We start from the raw sequence: 27,626 nt of genomic DNA, 5'->3' as shown, positions 1-27,626 counted from the left end.
TCCCGTCCACACAATGCCAGCTGGCAAAGCCTTCAGTAGCTCCCTAGTGCCTACCGAGGCCCACCCCCTCTTCCACTTCTCTATTGAATGTGCAAATTTTTATCAAAAGCTCTTAGTTTTTTTTTAAAAAGTAACGGCTTTCTTTGAGTTTCAAAAGCATTTATTTTTAAAACACCAAAATTGGCATTGAACGGAAAACTTTTAACTTTCTTCAGCATCTCCGCTAAGGATCACACTTCCCTCCGCCTGTCGGTACCCTGGCTGACGACTGAGCAGGACGGGAGGGGTGTCCCAGAGCCGGGGATAAATATAAAGTGTCTGAATACGTTCTGGCCAGATTCAGATGATGAGAGGTTTGGAAAGGTGTCGAGAAGTTTCCACTGACCCGACCCAGCCCAGCGCTCCCTGGTCTGCGAACATTACAAAAGGGATGGGCAGGAATTCGAGGCAGGGGGAGGATAAGGGAGGAAGCAGAGGGAGCTGGGCGGGAGTCGCTACCCATGGCGGCCAAGGTCTGCAACAAGCTGACCCGACCTGCGCAAGCCGGGCCTCGAGGCAGCGCATCTTGGGATTCCGGCCGCCGAGCCGGTCCAACGCGTGCTCTCTCGTCCCCGGCCCGAAAGGAGTAAATAGGCCAGTCCCAAGCGGGCCCGGATTCCCTGCGGGCGGTCCGACTACCCGCCAGTTTGACCCCCGCCCACCAAGCCGGGATCTCGCAGCGGCCCCGACACTGGGAGAGCGCTGGTCGCGGGGAAGACTCGGGCGCCGGCAGGGTGGGGAGAGCGGTGCGCGGGGCGTCGGGGGAGGGGAGGGCGAGGGCAGGTCAGGACCGCCCCAAGCCCCGCCCCAGGCCCGCCCCCGCCAGGGGAGGTGGGGTCCGGTGACGGACAGGCCTCCGGGCCGGTCACGGCGCGCCTCACCGTCCCTAGGGCCCAGCCGGGTAGGGCGAGCCAAGGGGCTCTGGAGAGGGCGGGGGCGCACGGGGAAGCCTCTGGGCGGGGGCGGGGCCTCAGGAGAGTAGCAGTGCTCTCAGCCAATGGGAGGCGGGAGCCGTCCCGTTAGCGCCGGATCCCAGTGGGTAGGGCGGGGCGGGCGGCGCAGTGGGGATCCCGGGGCTGCCGAGGGCCCCTGACTCGGTTCCGCGGGGCGACATGGACCGGATGACTAGCTCCATGAAGCAAGTACCCAACCCCCTGCCAAAGGTGCTGAGCCGACGTGGGGTCGGCGCGGGGATGGAGTCGGCGGAGCGGGAGAGCTTCGAGAGGACTCAGGTGAGGACCGGGGGACCCCGGGTCGCGCATGGCTGGGGCATCCCGAGAGACGCAGTGTCCTGGAGCGGACTTGAAGGGAGTAGGGATCTTGCAGACCCAGGAAAGGACAGAGCAAGGGGGCCGCGAGAGAGGGCATCTGGTGCGCAGGTCAGGGCGGTCAGGGAAGGTCGGGGACCCCGGGGACACCCGGCTGGCCTGGGGAAGAGGGCAGGGCGGCTCCGAGGAGCTGACAAGATCCATGCGGCGCCTTCTGAGGGGAGCCCATCCCGGCGGGGCAAGGCACGGGTCACAGGGGCGGTGAGAGGGGAAGGAACCCGAAAAGGAGCCGAATGGAAGGCTTGCCCCTAGGCTGGGGAAGCTCACTGGGGAGCTACTGAGGGTCGCAAGTGTGGCGGCCGAGAGTGGGGCGCTGGGTCGGGGATGTGAAGGGTGGGGAGCCCTTTCCTCCCCTCTCGACCGCTTCAGGGTTGCGCTGACATTCCCCCCACCCCTAGCACCCCCTTCCTTGTGCCTCTTGCTTGGCTCACACCACCCCCAGCTGTCGGTCTCCGAGGGCCCGGCTGAAGGGGTCTGAGCGGTGAGAAGGAATGTGGGAAATGTGATGTGTGGCCGAGTTTGGAAGATGACTGGGGGCTGGAGGACGGGGCCGGCCCGGGGGCAGGAATTGAGGCTTTTGGACCAGTGGCCCCATGCTGGTCAAGTTGAGCTGCCCTGGGGTGCCCATAACCCTGAACTGGGGTTTTGGTTTCATCCCCCAAGATGTACCTGACAACTAATAGGCAGACTGCCCCATTTGTCCAGCCTGAGCAGGGCTGGGGGCCAAAATTCCTCACTGTCATCAACAAAAAGCCACAATCCATTTTTACCTCAGAGTTTTAATGCCTTGTGTATTGATTGGACTGAATAAAGCTGACATGTTTATGGTGTTCATTGGCTCGTTTGTATGCAAAATCCATTTCCAAGGGCACAGCACCTCTTTTAATCCCAGGGCCAAAGCTGTATGGGCACATTTTTTCTTCACTCTTGCTCTCAGAGTGGAACCTTTGAAGATCCAGTGGGACCTCCACTGCCAGAGGCTGGTTCTCCTGCTGTGTTCTGCTCCCCCCCACCCCCAAATACAGTACCGTGTGAGGGAAGGGCTTTGGGGTTTTAGATACAGATGGTGAGGTCCTGACTTGAGTGTTCTATATAGAGAATCTTGCAAAGAATGAAGCTTTTCATCCCAGGGGACTTCCTCCTCTTCTTTTTCCAGGCCCTTCGCAGGTGTGTCTGGGTGATGTAAAGTAGGGAGTGTCCCCTTCCTAGGTCATCATCCTACCCCAGGTGGGATGGGAGAGACAGCTGTTCACTTCTGTCTCCCAGGGCCCAGCTGGGTTTAAGGTTTATTCTCTGACTTTGTGGATTGGACCCCAGAAAAGAAGGAGGCTACCTGTCTGCTGTGGGCATTATGGCCTCAACTAGCTGCCTGGGCACATGAGGCTTCTTGCTCCAGGAAACAGTGTGAATCTTTTTTTTTTTTTAACGGCAAAGGAAAATAAATGGTAATTCATTCCTTCTAGAGTCTCAAATAAGTAAAAACTGGAGCAATAGAGAAATACACGTAAGACTTTGACCCATTATAGTGATAGAAATTAGGTTTATGAAAGTTTCTCTAGCTATCCAGGGACAGCCCAATAAGGAGAGTCTAGGTCAGTGTTTGCCGGTATTTTACATTCTATGGAACACTGATAATTGGCCAAATTTGACCTAGTGGCTTGTGTGTGTGTGTGTGTGTGTGTGTAGTGTGGAGGGGAGGGAGAATGAATCAGGAAAAGAGAGTTTCTCTATTGTTGAAACTATTAGGGGAGTAGGAGAGTGAAGAAAAGGAAAGAGGATAATCCTAAAACCTCACCTTAGGCTGCAAAAATGTATTTTGTTTAATGACTACCTATGAAATGTATTATGAGATATAAACATGAGTTAGAAAAAAAATTTTTACTGAGTTAAGAGACCATGAGAATTAGTGACGGTAGAATGATAATTGTAACTAATTATTGTGTTTGGCACTGTTCTAAGTACTTTATTATATTTCCTTCTTTAATCTCAGTAAGGTCCTGTGAGGTGGTATCGATAAGGACCTATGAGATGGGTATCAGCCACGTTTTACCTGGATGAAATTGAGGCACAGAGAAGTTAAGTAACTTGCCCAAGGTCACACAGCTGGAATTGATCCCAGCCTTTAACTACTACCTTGTGTGGCCTTAACTACTACCTTGTGTGGCCTCTGAGTACTGGGCAGAGCACTGGCATGGGAGCTAGAAGAGGTTGGAGTTTGATTGCCAGGCACGTGGGTGGATGGTGTGGCCCCAGGCAAGTTGTCTAACCTTTCTTTTTATTTTATTTATTTATTTATTTATTTATTGGCTGCATCGGGTCTTAGTTGCAGCATATGGGATCTTCGTTGCGGTGCGCGGGCTTCTCTCTAGTTGTGGTGCGTGGGCTCCAGAGCGCGTGGGCTCTGTAGTTTGCGGCACTCAGGCTTAGTTGCCCCACAGCATGTGGGATCTTAGTTCCCCGACCAGGGATCGAACCCACGTCCCCTGCATTGGAAGGCGGATTCTTTACCACTGGACCACCAGGGAAGTCCCTGTCTAACCTTTCTAAGCCTCAGTTTCCTTGTTGTATAATAAGGATACTACTTAGGTCACAGGTTGATTGTGGGGAATTCAATTAAATAATATGCGTGAAGGCATTTTGTAAACTGAGGAGCACTGTTGCAGTGATGATTGCTCTACTCTGAGGGGGAGAGGGGACCTGAAAAAAAGCCCTAGGGTAAGTACTGGGGCGGGCTGTGATTAACTCTTCAGTAAAAGGACAGAAGTGTTACTAGTTAATGCAGTAATTACTAAGAGTGTGTGCTTAAAGTACAGGCTATGGGGGTGGGAAGGGGGTGGCAAGGGGGTGGGAGCCCTCTGAGGTCTGAACCCCACCCTTCAGCCTGAGCTAGCACTTGCTGGGTGGAGAGGAGGGACAGGGGCATTCCAGGAATGGGGAATGGTCTGGAGATGGGTGTGGATGAGACTTATTGGCTGAGTGAAGACAGGAGCAGAATTGGTCCCTTCCACCTCTGAACGCCTCGCACCTGCTATCTGTCCTGTCCCCATTTCTCTGTGGCCCTCAGTAAACTGTGAGCTTCCTGAGGGCGGGACTGTGTCTTGTTGCTCTTGCCTCTGTCCTCACATGCCTGAGGCTCATGTGAGTGGTGAAGTGGCTGTAGTCAAGGGTACAGAGTGACTGGTTGGTCCCACAGGGAGGCCTGGCCTGGATGGGGAACTCAGCTCTGGGCTGCAGGGAACATCTGTAATTACTTGATGTTCTTTCCTAATGGCCCCAAGTTCCCACCTGGTCCTGCCTTGTCTCTACAGTCTCAGTCGGGAGCCCTGCCCCAGGCCTATCAGGGGACTCTGATTTCTCTGCTTTCCTTCCGATCAGGCCCGTTCCCCAGCTGCCTGTGCCCTCAGACCCGCCGTGTTTCCCCACCACTGCCAGCCTCTTCCGGGAAGCCTTCCCTCCTCGGCTCTCCTGGGATCATCCTCACACTTCACGTGGCCAGTGTCCCTGCCAGAGTGGGGACCCCTGCCCTGCCTGCCTCAGTCCCCATCTGCAACCAGACCCCTGGTGTGTCTCCCACCCAGCCCATCACAAGCAACCTTCAGGCTCTAGGGAAATAAAAAGTAGTTCCCGCCCTCAAAAAAGCTGCAGTAATAATGATACGTTGCCTGGAGTACTTTACAGTTTATAAAGCAGGTTTTAGCCGTCCTTGGGGTTGCACTGTGGTTGGGTGTTATCACCCTCATTTTATGGATGAGAGCTTGGTAACTTGCCCAGGGCCTCTGGTTGGTGAGTGAAAGGGTCAGGATTCAAACCCAGGACTCCGGGTTCCAGGTCTCAGGCCCACCACACTGTCCTCAAGTCGGGCAAGAGGGCAATTCTGGAATGAATCGGGAGGGTTGCCACTCACAAACAAAATACCCTGTCTGTATTTACTTAGCTGGAAAATGGTTTTCTCTATGGTTTACTTGTTTTTTCAACATCCATTTAGTGAGTACATACCATGAAGGGAACTCAGAGATGAGTAATGTAAAGAGAGTGGCCCCAGAGGAGCTCCTGAGTCAGCAGGGAGGTGGACCGGCCACTGCGGGCCTTCTCTGCAAGGGGGACAGAGGACCCGTCGCACCGGCATCCCTGGAGCCATTAGCAAGGCAGGACCTGCTGCATCAGAGCCTGCCTTTCAATCAGACACGGAAGTTTGAGCAGCTCTGCTCTGCAGCAGGTGAATGCTGGGATCAGAGGAGAGGATGGGGCTCTGGAAACACAGGGGAAGGAACAAACCCTTAGTCACAATCTCTTGGATGGAACCCACGATGGAGTAAAGGACCTAACCAATCATACACTGGGAAGAGCCAGGAACAGAAACAAATATTTATGCAGGGCTTGCTGGGTCCTAGGAACATGCTAGGGGATTTATAGCCTTTAACCTATTTCATAGCTCAGGCTCAGAGAGGCCAAGTGACTTTTCCAAGGCCACATAGCAAGTAGACAGGCAAGCCAGGGCTTCAAAATCAGATGACAAGTCCTCTTCTCCACGTTTAAGTCGGGGTGTTTCTGCCATCTCGTTCATGATCTTCAGAAGATGTTCAACCTTCGATTAACCAGCTGAAAAATTTTAGGGTTGGGCTAGAGGGATCAGTGGGTCTCAACCCTGGCTACACAGGAATGGTTTCTAACATAAAAGGTGTACCCCTCCTGTCCCCTGCTTGCTCCCTTAGTTGGTATTGAAAACTAGAAAGGATGCCGAGAGCTTTCTTTGGGTCTGTGGTTTTGTCCTCTTCTGGTTTCCTCCCACTGATCCTAATGAGAAAAGCCTGCACTTATCACACTTACTCTTGTGCAAGTGTAAGGGCCTTGCACAAATCTCCCCTTTCAAGTCTTACAACAAACTTACGGGTTATAAACCCTATTTTACAGATGAGGCAATTGAGGCTGAGAGGAGTTAATAACCAGCTCAAGGTTCTGAAGTGAGTAAGTGACAGCTGGGACTCAAACCCAGGAAAACTGGCCCCGATTGCCATCCCTGTGGCACTGCCTGGCCCCCTCCAGCTCTTGTCCTCCTTCCTCCCCTAACACTTGGGGTCCCCAAGGCTCTGTCCTCACCCCACTTCTCTTTTTCCTCCTGTCACTTCCTCTGCCTCCACTTCCATCAGATGGTTTCTGTTCTCACCTCAGAGACGCCGACTCTCTGACTTCCTGGCCTGTGTGACCACTTCCCATTGGATATCTGCCCCCTGATAAACCACACATGCCCCAAACTCTACTTGGGCCTCCCCAGCCTGTGAACCCCTGTGCCTGGTCCCCATCAGTCCCATCATCTCCCGGGCATCAGCTCTGAGCCCTCCCCGCCTCTTGCCCTCACAGCCACACTCTGTTCTGTGATGTTTCTCTTGTCCTTCCCTCCTTTGCTTCTTGCTGTCACTGCCCTTATTTCCTCCTTTGCCTGCATCGTTGTAATCCCATCCTCCCTGCCTCCCAAAGCGCCTGATGCCAGATGGATTGTCTCTAAAGCCCAGCACTGCCTGTATAACTCCCTTTTTCCAGGAACCTTTGCTGGCTGCCCAGAGACCCCACATGATGTGGCACCATCAGGGTCCCTAGTCCCTGTCGTTTGCAGGCCTTAACTTACAGGGCATCCCTCCACCAGGCAGCCCCTGCCATCTGGTTCAGGTGAGCAGGGTCCCTTAGCTACCGTATGTCCCTCCCATTCCTCCACGCGCACATCTTTGCTTCCCTTCCAGACTGGAAGGTCTTGAGGGCAGGGTCTGGGTTTCAGTGCCCAGTGGGCCCTTGCATGAGGCAGACACTGGGGCCTGTTTGCCAAACATGTGAACATACAACAGTTGGAGGATCTACAGCAGCCTGGGGGCCGCAGGCAGACCTCCACTTGCAGAGTGCTTTTCCTTTGCACATTTTGGAGATTCTCCCTCTGTCTCCTTTGATTTCCCCAATGAGCATATCTCACTAAGTGCCTGCCCGGTGTGCCAGGCCTGGGCACCCAGGGTACCATGGAAGTACATAGCCCACTAGGTTGGAGACTTCACTTAGGAAAGAGCCTGCAGGGGCTGGAAACAGAATTAGGGCTCAAGGTTGACGGTTTGAATTTCTGTCAAGTTTAGAACACTTGATAAACATTCCCAAACTGTGGTCTTGGACTTCCCAGGGCTTCATTCTGCTTCAGGTCAGACCTTTCTGAGCTAGAAGAGGTTACAGGGTAGGGAGAGAAACTGGCCTAGTGTCCCGAGCACCTGGACGTGGCTGATGGCAGTGGCCTGCGTGCAGGTGCTGGAGTTTGCAGCAGGGCATAAGGGATGTTAGGATGAGTGCAGAGACAGGAAATCTGTCTCTGGCTCTGTCCCTGCATCTCTCATTTCAAAATGAGGAGGCTGAAAAAGATTTCTGAGGGTCCTTCCAGCTCTCAAATATTTCAGCTTATAAAACTCCTGTAAGCAGCCTTTGCCATTAGAATAAGGACACATATTTCTTCTGAGCTCTCAACTGTTCTCTTGAAAGGGGTTTCCAGTTGCCCCCTGTATGTGGAATGGGGCCCAGGTACCAGTGATGTGGGGCTCATGAAAGGATGCTAGTGCACCTTGGGAAGGGATAGGGTGTGTCCGTGTGGTCCAGGAGAGCAGATTCCCAGCCCCACTTGGGCACTGAAAGCGTTCCTTGCTTGTGAGGCACCGATGAGGCCCGTTTTATGCTCCCCATGCATGGGCCCACTTATTCCACTACCTCGGGACAAAGTGTGGGAGTGACCTGGGCGGGGCGTAGGGCACAGCTTGGTGCAGTGGTGCCACAGGCCAGCGGCCAGTGCTTCTCCTGCATCCAAAAGGGTTGATGTCCTGGAGAGATGCCCACCTAGGAGAGGGAAGTAGTCAGCCCCACCTCCTGGCAGGGTGGGGACTGCTTCCTGTTTTCCTGCCCGGGCAGGCAGGGAGGAGCCCTGTTCCAGGCTGTGGGCAGTACAGTCTGACACTGCGGGGAGAGAGCTGGGGATTGAAGGTTCCTCTGGCTTAGCCCGCGGGAAAGAGAGAAGGGATATTCTTGGATCTGAAAGGTGGCTGCTGCCACCTCTGCTGTTAGTGCTGGGACACAGCTCAGAAAGCTGGTCGGGCCGTTCAGGAAGCCAGTGTGGCCAGTTGCTTCTGATTTAACAACAGCTACCACCATGTGCAGTTTTTAAAGTGCGTTTACACATAACCTCTTTTCAGCCACAGAACAACTGTGCAGGAGGTAATTTTGGTCAGTTCTCAAGTGTGGACACTTGAGGCCCAGAGAGCTCTGTGACTTGCCCAAGAGCGCTCAGGACGTGGCCCGAGGAGCTGAGGCTTGAACCTGGTGGGTCTGATCTCAAATTGTACACTTTCCTTTCCATACTTCCCTTTAAAACTGAAGCCTGGCCTGGGGCTGGTAACTTAGAAAAGGTACAGAGATTTCTTTTTTTTCCCCCTAGGTCTTTTCCAAATTGACTTATTTGGACATTTGAAATTCCTCCCAGAAGATTTTTTGCAACACACGTAACTATCGAAGGACCTTTATCCAGAATATGTAAAAAAAACTTAAAAGAAAAAAAAAGGACAACCTAATAGAAAAACAGGCAGGAGGTACTTCACAAAAGAGGATAAGCAAATGGCCAGTAACCATATGAAAAAGTGTGCAACTTCGTTATAAATCAGGGAAGTGAAAATTAAAATTACAGTGAGATACAGGATGGCTGAAATAAAAATGAAAAAAAAATTGACAGTGCCAAGTGTTGGCAAGCATGTGAAGCAGTGAAAGCACTCATGCACTGCTGAGGGGGGGGCGTACACTGGGGCAACTGCATTGGAAAACAGCCTGGTATTATCCCCAAATTGAAGATAAGCACACTTAATAACCCAGCAAGTCCACAGCAAGCTATATACCCAACAGAAATGCATGCACATGCACCAAAAGGTATTTAGAAGACTATTCATAATCATGTCTTGTAATAACCCCAAACTGGAAACAGTCCAAAAGCCCATCAGCAGTAGATGGACAAATAAATTGTGATCTAGTCTCTCATTGGGATACTATACAGCAGTGAAGATGAACAGACTGTAGTTTCCCTCAACAACACGGGTGACTCTTGCAAACATAACGTTGAGGGGAAAAACGGCAGACCCCAAAGGACAACTCTGAAGGCTACCATTTATATTAAGTTCAAAAAACAGGCAAAGCAAAACTGGGATTTAGGGGTGCTTGCTTAGATGATAAAACTGAAAAGAAAAAAAAGGGAGTGATTATTATAAAAGTCCAGATAAAGGTCATCCCTGGGTGCAGGAGAGGTTAGTGATGGTAGGATGTTCAGAACAGGGGAGCTTCTGAGGTCCTGCCATCCATCTGTTTATTGGCCTGGGTGGTGGTTTATGATAATTCATTAAGCTGTCCATTTTTGCTTCATGCAGTTTTCTCTATTTATATATTTCAGAATACAAAGGATTATAAAAAGGCTCCTCCCAGGGAGTAGGAGAATGTCTTAAGGAGGCTAAGTAAGAACCTGCCATTTAGATATCCACCCACCCTTTGAGGTCTCTCTCAAACACAGCCTCCCCCGTGAAAGCACTTCTGATGCTGCCCTAGAACTGGGAAATGTTTGATTTATGAATCACGCATATACAAGCAGCACACCCTGAGCCCTGCTGTAACACGTAGCCGGGAAGTTGACACCTATCATTAGCCCACACTTAGCATGGTGCCCTTGGCTCCCGTTCATGTGTGTCTTGTGTCTACCTTCCTTCGTGGCAGACGGGCCCTCATTTCTTTTTTTTTTTTTAATTATTTAATTATTTATTTTTGGCTGCGTTGGATCTTCATTGCTGCGCACGGGCTTTCTCTAGTTGCGGCGACTGGGGGCTACTCTTCATTGCAGTGCGCGGGCTTCTCATTACGGTGGCTTCTCTTGTTGTGGAGCATGGGCTCTAGAGCGCAGGCTCAGTAGTTGTGGCTCACAGGCTTAGTTGCTCCGCAGCATGTGGGATCTTCCCGGACCAGGGCTCGAACCCATGTCCCCTGCATTGGCAGGCGGATTCTTAACCGCTGCGCCACCAGGGAAGTCCCGGGCCCTCGTTTCTCACTCATCTTTTGGTGAGTTGCCCCAGTGTCTAGCAGAGGGCTTTACACCAGCGAAAGCTCAGGATGTCTGTTAAATACGAAATAAATTAGGTGGTGAGAAGTTCTCAAAGGAGAGAATGAGAGAAGAAAGGGTGCCTCTAGGCTCAAAAGAAGCACATTTGAATAAACCAGAGACCTGGGTGATAGGCTTCTGAAACACAGAACAGGCTTGGCTCCTGTTCCAAAGATTTAGATCAAACCAGGCATGATGAGCCACTGTGAGAATCTGGGAGCTTGGAGAATGTCACCTGGGAACATGGCAGAAACGCTGACCTTCTAACAGTGGTTCTTTGAGGTCTCCGTCTGACTGTGTGGTCCCTGGGGCCAGACCACGGTGACAGTTCTTAGGCTAGACAGTTACTGTGTGTGTTATTATGTCTTACTAGGCTGTCAAGTGTCCCCTTTCCCATACTGGCCTGGAAGCAGATACCTTCTCTGTTCGGTTTTCCTTGGATCTGGCTTAACTGTTGCTATATTCTTCCCTCCCATTTCCCATAATCCTTCAGAGACAGGCATGAGCTCTGTGGTTTCCTCTCCGAGCAAGATCCAGATCAGCTTCCCTTGGAGTCACAGGTCATCCCAGGGCTCCACCTCTCTGGGCTTGGCACATGGTAGAAATTCAAAAAATATATACGTTGAGTGCCTTTTCTTTGTCAGCTCAAGTTCTTGGCTCAGTGTCTGGCCCCGAGCGACTCGTTTTTTTTTTTTTTTTAATAAATTTATTTATTTATTATTTATTTTTGGCCGTGTTGGGTCTTCGTTTCTGTGCGAGGGCTTTCTCTAGTTGCGGCGAGCGGGGGCCACTCTTCATCGCGGTGCGCGGGCCTCTCACTGTCGCGGCCTCTCTTGTTGCGGAGCACAGGCTCCAGACGCGCAGGCTCAGTAGTTGTGGCTCACGGGCCCAGCCGCTCCGCGGCATGTGGGATCTTCCCAGACCAGGGCTCGAACCCGTGTCCCCTGCATTGGCAGGCAGATTCTCAACCACTGCGCCACCAGGGAAGCCCTCGAGCGGCTCTTGATAAGCGTTCGTGGTATGAAGGATAAAATATTTTGGGTGAAGGACTGAATGGGCATCAACCATTTTTGGTCCCAGTTCTAAAATGTGAACCCTGATTTGCGAATCCTGAATCTGGGGTCACATGAGCACAATTGGAGCCACCAAGAGGGACCCTGAAGACACCGTCTCTCTAATGTAACTGTGGGTCGTCCTTGGGGACTTCCTATTGAATGTCAACTCCCTGACTCATGCTCGACAGTGACTTGCGATCTCCTGCTTCCCTTGAGACCCTTATTCCAGGATGGGATCTCCCTGTACAGCCAAGGCCTTGTTACTGCTGATAAGAAAAATCCGACTCATAAAAGAAAAAAAGAAAAAAAAAAAAAAATGAAAGAAAAACCCAACCACCTAAACTTGGTCTCCATCTCCTGCCACAGACTTGCTCATTCTCCTTTGTTCACAGTTTCAGAGAATCTCAGTTTATAAACCATCTCGGGCCGTTCCACCTGAAATTCTGCCAGTCATCCTAGGAGACCCCTCTGTTCTGCACCCCTGCAGCTAGTCACGGAGGCCTGTTGCTCCTGCCTCCTTGATTGCACGCCGTATCGCCCCAACTTCTCCACCACCGCCTCCGCCTTCTCCACCTTAGTTCAGGCCTTCATCTCAAGCCCAGGCTATTTATTGCATGGCCCACCCGGCCCTCCTGCCCTCCAGTCTCGACCCTCATGAGATCTACCCTCTCCTTGGCCGTCAGAGTTTGGTTTTAAGAGGTGTAACTGTTTGTATCACTCCAGGTTTTAACAACCTCTGTTTGTTATGCGTTACTCTAAGCTGAAACCCAAGCTCGTTGTCACGCACACAGCCCAGCTTGGCCAGCCTTAATGCTAACACCCGCAGCCCTACCAAGCGCCTTAGCGCTTTCCCAGCACAGCCCACGGCTGCTTCACTCCTGGGTTTTTCCAGGTGGCAGCATTCTCGTCTGCCTAGAACGCCTCTCCCACTTCATCCACCTGCCAAACTCTTTTCATCCGTTAAGTCCCACCCTCAATGGCCCCTCCTCTGGGAAGTCTCCCTCCACCCCCACCCAGGCAGATTTACTGACTGCTATTTCTGTGTGTTCTGTGCTACCGTGTTTATCTGGGTGTCTGTCCCACACTGGACCGTGAGCTTCCTTTTAGCTTAGCCTGCTCTGTAGGCCTCCCCACCCTGAGCAAAGGGCTCAGTGTCCAGTAGGACCTCAGGAGATGTTTGTCAAATGAACTAATGATGCATCTTAAGGACCTAATTGTATTTGATTATTGCTGTAATGGAAAAGGGAATGGGCCCAGTTCCCACCCCAAGGCAGGTGCTTAACACCGAGGTGAACGCATCTGATCTGTGTCACACTGGACTGAAACGAAAGTTTTGGCAACACTGGTGGGTTCAGGGTGAGCGTGTTTTAGGAGTGGAGAATTCAGTGGGAGGGACAGATTTACAGAGGTGGCGTCCGTGTGCAGGCACGGTACGCCTAGAGCCAGCAGACTAGGAGCCTGATTTATGTTCTGTTGGTGGACTGATAGGTGTTCTTTCTGCAGCTCAGAAATGTGAAGTGAAATGTGGTAGGTAGAATAACGTCCCCACCGTCAACATATCCACCTGTGACTATGTTCTGTTACCTGGCGAAAGGGACTCTGCAGATGTAATGAAGGACCTCAAGATACGGAGAGGAGCCTGGAGTATCCAGGTGGGCCCAGTCTAATCACACATGCCCTTCAAAGCAGAGAATCTTCTCTGGCTGCCAAGCAGAAGAGAGACATGGCAGAAGGGGAAGTCAGAGGGATTCCAAGTGAGAGAAGGATTCAATGTGCCATTGCTGGCTCTGAGATGGAGGGACCGACGTGCAGGGACCCAAGGGAAACCTCCAGAAGCTCAGAGTGGCCCCTGGCTGACAGCCAGCAAGGACACGGGGACCTCGGGTCTCGAGTAGCAAGGAATTGAATTCTACCAACAACTGCAGTGAGCTTCAAAGCGAATTTTCCCCAGAGCTTCCAGTAAGGAATTCAGCCTGCTGACACCTTGATTTTAGCCCAGTGAGACTTCTGACCTATGGAACTGTGAGATGGTGAATGTGTGTTGTTTTAAGCTGCTAAGTTTGTGATAATTTGTTACAGCAGTGATAAAAGCTAATACAGGATGGTAACAGGTAACGCACGCTCCAGGGCAAGAAGCCCAGTGGAGCCCAGGCCTCGCCGCACAGACAGGCCACGCTTTTAAACCTAGAGGAACACTTGTTATTTCATCCATGCTTGTTGTGGCCATAGATAAAACATTGGGTTTCCACGCTTGGCACTTATTCACAGGTGTTTTATCCTGGAAAAAACAATTCAGCAGCCTGTTCGAAACATTCTTTCCTGCGGGGCCATGGAGTTCTCTGGTGCGATTCCAAGTTTGAGGATCATAGATGTAAGTTACTTAGCCTTAAAAAAAATTTTTTTTGATCAAGTGCTGTGCTGTCTATTAAAAAAAAAAAAGGCAGGTGGGAAATCCCACTGTTACTATAGGATCCTGATGGTGTCTTTGCTTGAGGGAACTGACTTAAAGGCAGGAAGCACAGGTGGGAATAAATGAAGGGCTTCCCTCAGGGTGGGCCTGCTGTGTCCTGAGACTTACTCAGGTTCGCTGGTGGTCTGGAATGTTCCCGTATCCTTGGGCTTAGCTGCAGAGCAGCCAGGAGGTCCTGGAGCTCTGGATTAAGAATTGGGAAGCCTGGCCTCTCCTGGCTGTGGTTCTCTCTGTTCTGCCATGTTCCCTACCCTCTATAGGTCTGTGAAGTGAGGGGGTTGGATGAGACTGCCCCAAAGGCTTAGAAAATTGGGATTCCTTGCAAGTGTAGTTACTGAAGCAACAGCCCTGTCAGAGTTGGCTGCCTTCTAATAACACCTGGCCATTGTTACCCCAGCTTTTGGTTCTCAGCTTCAGACACTGAATTCTGTTTGGCTTTCCTCTCTGTGTGAGACCTTTCCTCCTGGATAACCCTGGCTGCACTTAGTTTCTACGGGTAACTTCTTCTGCGTTGGTCAGATGGACCTGTCCCCCCACCAGAAGAACTGGCCTCCCAAAGTCACTCAGAAAATACCCAGTGAGAAGCCCTTTGCAGTTGGTCACTTCTGCCCAGGCACCATCTTCTGTCTTCTGCTTAGAACTGCCAGGTACGTCTGCCCAGGCTGAGCACTGCACAACTTTGGAAGTGTCTTTTGATTTTCACCTTCCCAGTGGTAGCCCATCAGGCCTAACTTTGTAGCGTAAATTTTTTTTCCAGAAAAACTCTTTGACACTGAATCAGAGGCCACATGGAGTGTCTGTCATGATGCCATTGCAGTGAACTTGAGGCCCGACCTATCATATCTATTCAATTTAGAGAATGTTAGAGCCAGACGGGATGTGCGAGATTCAAGCTAGCAGCTACAGATGTGTTTCTTTAAATTTTACAAATAAACCTGAAACCTGTGGCCAGGGCATAAACACTGATTTTCCACAGTCTCCACCACTCCCTGTTGTCTTCTGCCAGCCTGCTTCATGCTTTGACCTTACCTCCCTGGTTCCTGTTGTTATCTAGATATGGCCTCTGATTCAATCCAGTTTCCTAAAGGGAAATGAAGATTAGAAAAGAAAAATAGGGTCCATACTGCAAGTCAGTGCCCAAATTTGAGGCAGACCCAGTTGTGTCTGGGTCTGGGTTGTGCCCCAAGACTCTGTAGACGTGATGAGCATGGGCTTTAGAGCCAGACAGTTTACCTGCCTGGGGTCCCAGGCAGCCCGCTTTACAGAGATGCTGGTGGGCATAGGTTAATCTGGATCAATGAAGTAGAGATTTGTTGAAAGAGCATCTACAGTAATAAAAATACCTACCTCATAGGGTTGTTGAAAGGATCAAATGGCATAATACATAAAAGATGCTCAATGCATTGCCTTCCACGTGGTGAGCACTCGGAAATATCAGCTCTTATAATTATTCTCTTACTTGTACTTAGTAACATCTGAGTTTGGGGGTTAGTGCACTATTTGGCACAGAGTGTAGGCACATGGCTGTTGGATAAGTAAATGGATGGGTCTTGGTCTGGTTTGTCTGCTCCCTGATGAGGCCCGGGTTGAGGCTCATCTAGACGAGGACCTACACAGGGAAGTCCCCGGGTTTTCAGGGGCACCGTTTCAGAGGGTGGTGTGCAGAACCACAGGAGGAATTACCCGGAGATCTCAGGAGGTGTTTTCCTGGACCATGACCTGAACACATCGGCCTGCCTTTGCACAGGATCTTGGGTGAACCGCCTGCTTGGAGGAATCTGCATTTCTGGTTCTAAGGCCTCAGGAAAGACATTGAGGCACAAAGCTGGCTCAGAGGTGACAGTTAAGGTGACAGAGGGCATGCAGTGAGAATTGCCCAGTCTGGAAAGACAGAGGCTGAAGCAAGGATGCAGACGGGAGAGAACACAGGCCCCCAGGGCAGGGCATGGGGTTTGGGTCCAGGCTCTACCCATGACTAGTTGTGTGATTTTATTTTCCTTAAAGGTATACACGTACAGGAGGTAAGAGTCAGTTCCACAGGCTTGTTACCAAAAACCAGCAGTCTCCTGGCCCAGTTCTTTCTCCCTCCCCAACTATTTCCTGCTTAAACTGCTTTCATTATAGCCATTAGTATGAACCTGCCATTACATAAGAGAAAGATCTCGCTTTCATTAATGTAGGTGCCTTCCATCCCCTGACAATCACTTTCCCTTCATTATCCCCCCAGAGTTTTAACTCTGTATTCAGTGTCAACTTTATCATGACCCTGTACATGCTAGGGACAGCTGAGCCCCTCCTATATATATATTTTTTTTAATTAATTAATTTATTTTTATTTTTGGCTACATTGGGTCTTTGTTGCTGCGTGCAGGCTTTCTCTAGTTGCAGTTAGCGGGGGCTACTCTTCGTTGCGGTGCGCGGGCTTCTCATTGCGGTGGCTTCTCTTTGTTGCAGAGCACGGGCTCTAGGCATGCGGGCTTCAGTAGTTGTGGCACGCGGGCTCAGTAGCTGTGGCGCACGGGCTTAGTTGCTCCGCAGCATGTGGGATCTTCCCGGACCATGGCTCGAACCCATGTCCTGTGCGCTGGCAGGCGAATTCTTAACCACTGCGCCACCCGGGAAGCTCCCCCTCCTATATTTTGATATACATTCCTGCATGCATTTTTGTTATTCCTGGAGTAATGCATTGTCTTTGTTTGCTTGGGTTCATCACTGATTTATCTAGGACCGTCCCTCCAGTGTGTAAATCGCCATCTACTTAATACAGTACGTATTGTCAGTTTCATCATCCTAGGGTCAAGTGAGAATGCGGATGGGCAGGGGCTTGGTAAGGAGTCAGGAATCATGAAGATGACCTAGACTGGGGATAATGACTGCAGTCCGAACTTTCTTCGCAAACCTCCAAACTGGACAGTAATTATAGGGCAAATGAAAGGATACCTCCCTGTGAAAACAGTGGGGACTAAGGCACATCCAACCCAAGAGGCAAAATAGGCTACACGTGTTTCCAGGTCCATGAGGAGTTTGGATCAAGTCATAGATGATGTAGCTGGGACTTACGAAGGAAAGTCTGAGCGATTAAGCGTGTCCTTATGTCGTTGAGAACAACCTGCATCTCTCCCAGACCCCTCCTCCAGGAACAGCTGAGCCTAGGAGTTTTGAAAATTTATTTTCATTTATTCTGAGTGCCAGTTGAGTATATTTAGAATGTGTTTTGTCATGGAAAACGGGGAATAAAAACCAAGTGATAGGAGAGAGTCTTAAATGTCAGGGGAATTAGGCCTCAGAGTGAGGGGGCAGGCCTGGGTAATGACTGGCTGTGAGACCCCCTAAAGCTCTGTTTCCTCATTTGCAAGTTACTTTACATAATAGTACAGGCCTGCAGTCTGTTATCCCCACAAAATCCCAGAGGCTCTGGAAACCTAAAGTTCTTTTCAAAGTTTGGTACCCGACCTGTTCTTGTCTGGGCCTATTTATAGTCTGTTATTTGCCCATCTTAGAATGGATGGTCATATGATACACTGCAAAGATGTTACTGTGTTTAATTAGAAGATGTTACCTAGACCCCCAAATTCCCAAACACACCTGGCCCCCAAGAGTTTGGGATAAGGGATTGTGCCCTGGAGTGCCCACTCCATCGTGCTGTTGGAAGGATCTGAATACGATACCTTAGATAGAAGAGATGAAGCACTATGCGGGGCAAATAGTAGGTGCTCAATAAGTAAATGTTAGCTGTTATCCTTATTATTCATTGGTTTTAGAATCACACTTGTAGAACTAGGAATAATTATATTAACATCCAAGTCCAACTTCCTATATTCAGTCAAGGTCATGATGAATTATTTTAAACTAGAAAGACTTGAAGTAGCAGCTTGGTGTGTAACAGCATGATCCAAAGACAGAACTGAGTTCAAATCCTGTCTCTGTTACTTACCACCTCTGTGACCTTGGGTAAATGCCTTAACTTCTTTGCCTCAGTTTTCCCATCTATCTAGTGGGGGTAGTAATACCTCTCGATTGGGTTTGCCCTGAGGATACAGAGAAAGTCAGAGAGGGCAGTGTATTGAAGTGAATGACGATGTAGACTGACCTGGGCACATCACCTATGTGGCTTTCTTGCCAAAAGTGCATAACCTCAATTTAATCATGAGGAAACATCAGACAAACCCAAATTGAGGGATGTTCTACAAAATAACTGACCAGTCCTCTTCAAACATGTCAAGGTCATGAAAGACCAGGAATGACTAAGGATATGTGACAATTAATACAAGCTGGGATCCTGGATTGGATCCTGAAATAGAAAGAGGACACCAAGGAGTGGGAGAGAGGGATAAAATAGGAGTTTGGGATTAACATATACACTACTATATATAAAATAGATAACCAACAGGGACCTACTGTATAGCACAGGGAACTATACTCAATATTCTTTTTTTTATATATATAAATTTATTTATTTATTTTTGGCTGTGTTGGGTCTTCGTTACTGTGCACGGGCTTTCTCTAGTTGCAGCGAGCTGGGGCTACTCTTCGTTGCGGTGCGCAGACTTCTCATTGTGGTGGCCTCTCGTTGCGGAGCACGGGCTCTAGGCACACGGGCTTCAGTAGTTGTGGCTCACGGGCTCTAGAGCGCAGGCTCAGTAGTTGTGACGCATGGGCTTAGTTGCTTCACAGCATGTGGGATCTTCTTGGACCAGGGCTTGAACCCATGTCCCCTGCATTGGCAGGCAGATTCTTAACCACTGCACCACCAGGGAAGTCCCAATATACTCAGTATTCTGTAATAACCGATAATGGAAAATAATCTGAAAAAGAATATATATGTGCATATATATATATATATATATATATATATATATATATATATATATATATATATATATATAAAATAACTGAATCACTTTGCTGTGCACCTGAAACTAACACAACCTGTAAATCAACTATACCTCAATTAAAAAAAAAGAGGATATTAATGGAAAAACTGGAGAAATCCAAATTAATTTTGTAATATAGTTAATAATATTGTACCAAAGTGAATTTCTTCATTTTGATGATTTTTCCTAAGGTTATATAAGATGTTAGTTAATATAAGGGGAAGCCAGGCAAAGATGTACAGGAACTTTGTACTATTTTTGCAATTCTTCTGAAAGTCTAAAATTATCTCAAACTAAAATGTTAAAAAAAAAAAAAAAGAATGGCATGTTGCTTGGCAAACGTTAGTCAGGACTAAGTAAATGTGCATTCCTCTACTCCCTTGGGTCATCGTGGAGACCCCAGAGACCCCACAAGCAGAGGGACAGGACAGTGGTGTCTGAGGAGGGAAAGTGTGGAAAGTCTAGGTTGCATTGGAGGAGGGAGCAGATCTGGTGCCTTTTCCAGAGAGGAGCCGCTTTGAGTGCCCCAGGTCTTGAAGGGAGAAATGGCGTAAGACCTTTGTCTGCAGTCTGGCAGATGTACTTCTGTTGGCCTCCTGCTGCTGCAGACGGCCTGTCCCACGTAGTTAAGCACTTAGCAGTCAAACAAGCTTAGCTCCAGCTCCAGTTTGGTTACTTATCTTGGGGGGGCCTTGGGAAAACTCCTCATCTGGAATATGGGGTAACGTACTGACATCTGGGCTCAGTGAATGGGTTGAATGAGAGAGCCCGGAGCAGTAGCCAGTGCTGGTGGTGGTTTCTCCTCCCCATGAAGCCTTCCTGAGCGGCCCCCGTGGAAGTGCCCATCGCCCTCCAGGTCCCCCACAGCAGTCACTTTGTGTCCCTCCGAGGGCCCTTTCTAGGGACACCCTTCTAAGTCCCATGGTTTGTGTATCTTGTTTGCCCCATGACTTAGAGCTTTTGTAAACCAAAGGGCTTTGCACGTGGGGAAATGCACAAATGTGGTTAGTAAATGAGTGGGTGAGTGAGTGAATGAATGAATGAGTATATGAATGAGTCACTGAATGAATGAGTGAGTGAATGAATGAGTGAATGAGTGAGTGAGTGAGTGAATGAATGAGTAAACTGATCTCCCTCCTGCCTCTGAAAGAGGACCATGTACCACATTCAATTATCGGCCCAAATACTTGCCTGGTGTCAGGCTGTTCTCTCAAACGACTTTGGTGGTGTTCAGAGCGAACACCCTTTTATTATGGTTTTTCTCCCTCTATATTGGATGCCAGTCATCGCTCCAGAAAAAGCAGTCAACTCCTTTCTTACACTGTTTGAACATCTCCAGCTTTAAAGCTGTTTGTCAGTGCTTCAGAATTCTCCAGGCCTCTCTCCTTGTTGCTGAGAACTTTTTGCCACAGGAAATCAGGCTCATTTTAAGGGCCAAACAGTCACTAAATATAGCCTCCTGGCACAGATATTTAAGGAGCTGCGTTGATGATGTTATGTCTGAAGAGAGAAGAAGGAGAAGAAAATAACTTTTTTTTTTCTTGATAGAAGAGTGAAGTTATACCAGGTTTTCTGTGGGTCCACAGGGAGCAGAGTGCCAGTGTGGTGTCAGTGTCTTAATTATGAAATCACCGGCTTAGTGCTTGGGGCCAGGGAGTCATTTCTTTTTAATTCCTTCTCGTCTGTATTTAAAACTACCTCCTGTCCTGGAGAGTTACCTCGGACGAGTGTGCCCTCCCTGTCAAGCCCGGCACGGCGCGGGGGGCAGGGGGAGGTGGAGTGCACAGGGAGGTGTAAGAGCTGCTCTGCCCGCTCCTGGGACCAGCATTTTTCCACGGACGGTGCGGGGGGATGGTTCAGGCATAATGGGAGCGATGGGGAGCGGCAGAGGAAGCTTCACTCGCTCGCCCGCCACCCACCTCCTGCTATGTGGCCCGGTTCCTAACAGGCCACGGGATACCGGTCCGTGGCCCGGGGTTGGGGACCCCTGCCTCATAGCACATATCTGGTGTGTTTATCCCGTAGCATGTGGCTTCAAATCTCATTTGCCACGGTAGCTTTCTGGTACCTGGAGATGCTTTCAAGTTCATTTCCATGTTAATGATATTTTTTTAATGTGTTTTTTTCTAGTATGTCTACATATTGTGGGGGAGAGGTCATATGTATGACAGCTCAGTCTGCTCTTTTTATCTGAGTCTTAGTCCCCTATTATTCATCTTCTGCAGCATAGCCAGAGAGCTTAAAATTTAAAAAAAAAAACATAAATCAGATTATTTCACTGTCCTGCTTAAAACCTTCCAGGGGCTTCCTAATTGCTTAGAATAAAATCTACCTTCGTTAACTGAACTGTAAGGTCCTCTGTAAGCTGCCCACACCCTCACCGGCCTCAGCTTGCTTACCATGTGTCAGCCTCTTGCTCCTGTCTTAGAAACTTTGCATCTGCTTTTTGCTTTCCATCCAATTGCTACCTCTTTAAAGGGGCTTCTTCTGACTCCCCAGAAAGCTGTACCCACTCACTGTCTCATCAGCTCATTGTATTTTCTTCATGACACTTACCACTGGGTAGAGTCACCTTGTTTATTTGTTTTCGGGTTTCATCATTTGTCTCCCTCTCACCACCAATGCCAGAATGGAGGCTTCATGAGCAACGGAAGGATCTGTGTCGCTTGCAGTTACAACCTCAGTCTCTACCACAGCGCAGTGGGACAGCAGTTACAACCTCAGTCTCTACCACAGCGCAGTGGGACAGCAGTTAACCCCAGGCTTCTCCTCTGCAGGTCAGATCATTCAAACCCCTGCCACCTCTCTTCAGAATTCCTACCTGGAATCTCCCAGGAAAGAATGGTGGAGGTAGAGTCAAAGTTCAGTGTCCCAGTTCTGGCTGCAGGGCACACTCCCCGTGTGATCTTGGACGAGTCGCTTAACTTCTCCCAGTCTCCATTTTCTCATCTCTAAAGTGAGGACCACGGTACAAGATAGAGTTTTTCCTAGAATAAAATGTGAATGTTCGCACAGCCTTGGGAGGGGCGAAGGCAATCATTCTCATTTAGGGGCAGAAGTATTCACGTCTCAGTGAGGGGCTCCATGGGTGCTCCAGGGTCATGAAGCCCCGTGAGACTTTTCTCACCCCCTTCTTATTGGTGTCCCTCATACATCGTTTTTTTTTTTTGTCTCTGGGTGGCTGTACGGGCGGTAAGCATCATGTCAGCCAGCCAATAAATACATTTCTGAGGGCTTGCTCTACGTGACAGGTGTAAAAACCAGATCCCACCCTCATGGAGGCTCTGCCTGGTCCCTGGAGGACGGGGGTGCCGTCATCCTCTTTGGCTTGCTCTACAAAGTTCCATCAGGGTTTTGGATGCGTGGGTTAGTTGGAATGCCTGCCAAGAGGAAGACCTGCCCGACAGCCTTCGTCACTCAGCAGACAAGGTTTCCCAAGCGCCTGCAATGACAGGCGCCAGGCGTCGTGCATGAATCAGACTTGATTGCTGAGTTTAAGTGGCTCCTAGACCCCAGGAAGAATGGGTGGGCTGAACGGTCACTGTGATCTGATCCGCTAACCACAGAAGCAGAGGATGCTGGCAAGGGTGGGAGGAGCCCAGCAAGGCAGGATTAACTGTCTCAAGTTGCTTATTAAAGAGCCCGGGGCCACACTGAGTCTTGCCGTGATTCTAAAAGTGGTTCTAAACCTGACAGCTGTGGAGAAAAGTAGAAAGCTCCATGCAGACTGGAGGAGCTGGGGAGGCCTGGGGGCAGGTGGGTCTGGAGGAAGGCTTTGGAAAATGCGGTGGGGGGAGGCGGGGGGGGGGGGGTGGGGGAGGCACGGGGATGGTGTAGCTGAGGGGAAGAGGGAGGGGGAAAGCATGAGTGAACAGGGAATGCTGCAAGCAGAGGCCGCAGACTGGCAGCCCAAGGGCTGGATTCTTTTGTGGGCTTGTTTCGTTTGGCCCACACAGTGTTTTTTTAAAAATGGAACTCAATGTCTTTACATGGAAAACACACTCTTTCCTTTACCACCATCCTTACCGTTCCTCATTTTCATCCCTGGCCTGTCTGAACACATTTATGGACCTGCCCTGTTCACTGAAAACCCAGAAGAACCAATGGAAAAGGGTCTTAGAATTAATAAGCAAGTTCACTATAAGGAATAAAAGTGTTAGGAGTGAGATTATAAAAATGAATAATATATTTCCCTATATATTAGCAAGCAGCTTGAAACTATACTATAAAACAGATCCTATTCAGAGAAGCAGCAAGACCATAAAATATCTTTGTAAGAATCTATGTACTCGTTAATCCTTCACTTATAATATATTTACTGAGTGTCTGCTATGTATTTTATTTTAAATTAAAAATTTTTAAATTTACTTAATTTTGAGGAAATAATACACTTACTTGATTAAAAAAAAAAAAAGCAAAAAGTCTCCCTCCCACTCCTGTGCCCCTACTGCCTAGTTTCTGCTCAACTCCAAGAGAGAGAACCACTCACTTACTAATTTCTTTTTGTGTCCATTCAAATATTTTATTTTTATGTATAAGCAAATATACATATACTGGAATATTACCCTCTTCTCCACTTTTTATATGAATGATAGTTCAGAATCACTTTTTCGCTTAACCAACTATCTTGGCAGTTTTTATATATCAGCAAATAAAAGGCTTCCTCATTCTATTTTACAGCTGAATAGTAAAAATATTGATTTGAGATAAGACCATGGGCTCCAGAGTAAAATTGCTTGGATTTGAACCTGGTTCTGTCTCTATGGCCTTGAACTAATTATCTCTCTGTGTCTTAGTTATTTTCATATGTAAGTGGAAATGATAGGTACAAACTCATACTGGTACAAGAATTTAGTGAGATGATGCTTATAAAAGGGCTTAGAACAATGTCTGGCATCTAGTGAGCCCCCTAAATATTAGCTGCTTTTCTTATTCTTCTTATAATGATGAATATACTATACATGCAGGGTAAGGTAAAGGAATAAGGAGTGACTTCGGGGGGGGAGGGTATATGTGATAGAGGGGTTCTGATGAAAATTATAAGACTTTACTGAGAGATATAAAGCAGATGTGCTAGTGGAGAGACGTACTTTGTTTCCAGATGGAAACTATGGAATTTGTAGAGAGGTCATCTCTTCCTAGTGTAATTTATACTTGTCTTATTTGTAACCAAAACCCCAGTAGAATTTATTTTGGAACTTCAGTTTTTCTAAAATTTATCAGGAAGAATAAATAAGAAAAATTTTAAGGGCTTCCCTGGTGGCGCAGTGGTTAAGAATCCACCTGCCAACACAGGGGACACGGGTTCAATCCCTGGTCCAGGAAGATCCCACATGCCGTGGACCAACTAAGCCCATGCGCCACAACTACTGAGCCTGTGCTCTAGAGCCCGTGAGCCACAACTACTGAGCCTGTGAGCCACAACTACTGAAGCCCACGTGCCTAGAGCCCATGCTCCGCAACAAGAGAAGCCACTACAATGAGAAGCCCACGCACCGCAATGAAGAGTAGCCCCCGCTCACCACAACTAGAGGAAGCCCGCGCGCAGCAACAAAGACCCAACACAACCAAAAATAAATAAATGAAATAAATAAATTTAGAAAAAAAAAGAAAAACGTTAAAACTTTGAAAAAGATTGCAGTGAGGAGAAACTTTCCCTACTAAACATCAAAACACATTTTAATGATTAAAATAGTGACTTACTCGTTTAAGAATAAGTAGATCAGTAGAATAGTATAAATAGCCCAGAAACATACTTTATACACATGTAAATTAATTTTATGTCAAAGGTAACCTCACAAGTCAATAGGAATGGAAGGATTATTTAATAAATTAGGTGGGGCTCGTTTGGGAGAAGAGGATGTTTTCGATTCTCACCTCAAGCTGCATGCCTGTATAAATTCCAAACAGATAAAAAAGTTAAATTTGAGGGGGAAAAAAATCAAACCATTAGAAAAACACTTGAAGAAGGTAGAAGGAAGTTCGGGGTAGAGGAGGACCTTTGAGTTTTAAAGCAGTCAAAAATATCACAGTGAGGACTTCCCTGGTGGCACAGTGATTAAGAATCCACCTGCCAATGCAGGGGACACGGGTCCGATCCCTGGTCCGGGAAGATCCCATATGCCACAGACCAACTAAGCCCGTGTGCCACAACTACTGAGCCTGTGCTCTAGAGCCCATGAGCCACAACTAAGCCCGTGTGCCACAACTACTGAGCCCACGTGCCACAACTACTGAAGCCTGCGTGCCTAGAGCCCATGCTCCGCAACGAGAAGCCACCGCAATGAGAAGCCTGCGCACCACAGTGAAGAGTAGCCCCCGGTCGCCACAACTAGAGAAAGCCTGCGTGAAGCAACGAAGACCCAACACAGCCAAAACAAAAAAAAACAAAAAAAACACAGTGAAAACAACGCTGATTTATGCGATCACAAAAAGTTAAGGGTTCTGTATTAGTTTTCTAGGTTGGCTGTAGTAAAGTGCCATACACTAGGTAGCTTAAAACAACAGATATTTATTGTTTCACTGTTCTGGAGGCTAGAAGTCCAAAATCAAGCTGTCAGCAGGACCATGCTCCCTCTGAAACCTCCAGGAAGAAATCCTTCCTTGCCTCCTAGTTTCTGGTGTTTGCTGGCACTCCTTGGTAGCCTGTGGCTTGTAGGCGCGTCACTCCAGCCTCTGTCTCCGTGTTCCTGTAGAGTTCTCCCTGTGGGTCTCTGTGTCTCTCTCTTCTTATAAGGACACCAGTCATATTGGGTTAAGGGCCCATCCTTAACCAGTGTGATCTTATCTCAACTAATTACACATGCAACAACCCTATTTCCAAATAAGGTCACATTCTGCAGTACTAGGGTTTAGGACTTCAACATATCTTTTTGGGGGGACGTCATTTAACCCATCACTGGCTTCGTATGTCAAAGCACAACACAGGACTTCAGCTAAAGTAGCGGATTGGCTGCACACCTTCATCTCCCAAGATTTGCTACAATAATAGTGAAAATAAGAATGATGAAGACCCACCAAGACAAAGAATGAGAAAGGGATCATTATTAAATAAGATACTTAACACAGTTTGGAGAGAATGGAAGAGATGATGACAGGAGGAGGGCAGATGTGTTCTGCTGGGTGCAGAGGCGCTTGAGCTTGGAGGCATCATGGTGGGGATGGGGGTCGGGGGGAAGGCGGGACTGAAGTCAGGTGGAGAGGATGTCCGTCTGTAAGAACTGACCACCCCCCCTGCCGCCCTCGCTGTATTCAAGCAGGCAGGCATTTATACTGCAGCTGTGGACCAGGTGGGAGAAACTGACCCAGGGGAGATCCTCACTCAGAAACTCCTTGTTGGGAATTCCCTGGCGGTCCAGTGGTTAGGACTCTGCGCTTCCACTGCAGGGGGCACGGGTTCGATTCCTGGTCGAAGAACTAAGATCCTGCTAGCCCGCAGCACAGCCACACACACACCCCCCCCAAAAAAAAAGAGAAAAAAAAAAAGAAAAGAAACTCCATGTGGCAGAGGGTATTGAAAACAAGAGATTAGCCTGGAACCTTCACACCATCCAGTTGAGTCAAGTACATCCACCTCCCAGGCAGGGGATCAGAAGGTGCTTCTCTGGAGAAATTCAAGTTCTCAGAGCAGAACCCTCCCCAGCCTGATCTCTGGGAGGCCCGGACGGGGGCTGGCTCCCTGTGCACCCTCCCTAGAATGAAATTTGCCAGTTGATACATTACACCCCCCGGAACTTCCACATGGAACTTCCAATTAACTTTTTAGAGCCACACAGCTAATAGAAACAGCTAATCAAGGATTAGCCATTGGGGACTTCCCTGGTGGTGCAGTGGTTAAGAATCCGCCTGCCAATGCAGTGGACACGGGTTCGAGCCCTGGTCCGGGAAGATCCCACATGCCACGGAGCAACTAAGCCCGTGCACCACAACTACTGAGCCTGCGCTCTAGAGCCCATGAGCCACAACTACTGAGCCCGCATGCCACAACAACTGAAGCCCTCGCGCCTAGAGCCCATGCTCCTCAACAAGAGAAGCCACCGCAATGAGAAGCCCGTGCACCGCAACAAAGAGTAGCCCCCGCTCACCACAGCTAGAGAAAGCCCGCGCACAGCAATGAAGACCCAACACAGCCAAAAATAATTTAATTAATTAATTAATTAATTTTAAAAAAAGGATTAGCTGTCGGATAAGGAAAGGCAAGCCCCTGCATGAACAAAAGAACTTAACAATCAGGAAAGAGCAATCTATAAAAAACAAAGACAATGCCAGTTCAGAAGAAAACTTCAGGAACTTCCAAGTAGTATTCTCATAGAGTTCAAGAGGGTGGTGAACTCAAAATTTCAGTAGAAGATAGAGGAGCTAAAGCTGAAGAAATCTCTCACAAAGTAGCAAAAAAGGACAAGGAGTTGAAAAGTACAGAGAACAGATGAGAGTCATGGAGAATCAATCCAGAATGTTCAATATAAACACACTTAGAGTTCTGGAAAGAGACACAGAGGCAACAGAGGTGAGGAAATCAGAGAATTTGTACAAGGGACACAATTGCAGACCACCAGTTGCCAGCATAATAAAAGACACGCCAAGGCATAACGTAGTGAAATTTTAGAACACCAGGTGTAACGAGGTTCTACAAGCTTCCAGAGAGGAAAAACAGGCATCAGGCCAAGGAATGAGAGTTGGATGGGACCAAATTTTTTCAAGAGTGACTCTGGAGGCTAG

At 48.7% G+C, this 27,626-nt stretch overlaps 1 protein-coding gene across 2 annotated transcripts in view; it reads left to right on the top strand.

Annotated features, from left to right (window-relative positions):
• Positions 1-1,105: 1,105 nt before the first annotated feature.
• Positions 1,106-27,626, top strand: part of HIP1 (huntingtin interacting protein 1) — a 152,854-nt gene continuing 126,333 nt past the window's right edge. For both annotated transcript variants that reach the window (XM_061210335.1, XM_061210336.1), the window contains exon 1: positions 1,106-1,271. In XM_061210335.1, the coding sequence (XP_061066318.1) occupies positions 1,152-1,271 (120 nt within the window). In that variant the 5' untranslated portion in view covers positions 1,106-1,151. The remainder of the gene's footprint in view (positions 1,272-27,626) is intronic.

This window comes from Eubalaena glacialis, chromosome 13, assembly GCF_028564815.1.
Source record: "Eubalaena glacialis isolate mEubGla1 chromosome 13, mEubGla1.1.hap2.+ XY, whole genome shotgun sequence".
Lineage (NCBI taxonomy): Eukaryota > Metazoa > Chordata > Mammalia > Artiodactyla > Balaenidae > Eubalaena > Eubalaena glacialis.
Note: the sequence above shows the minus strand (reverse complement) of the source record. Positions and strands in the feature narration are given on the sequence as shown.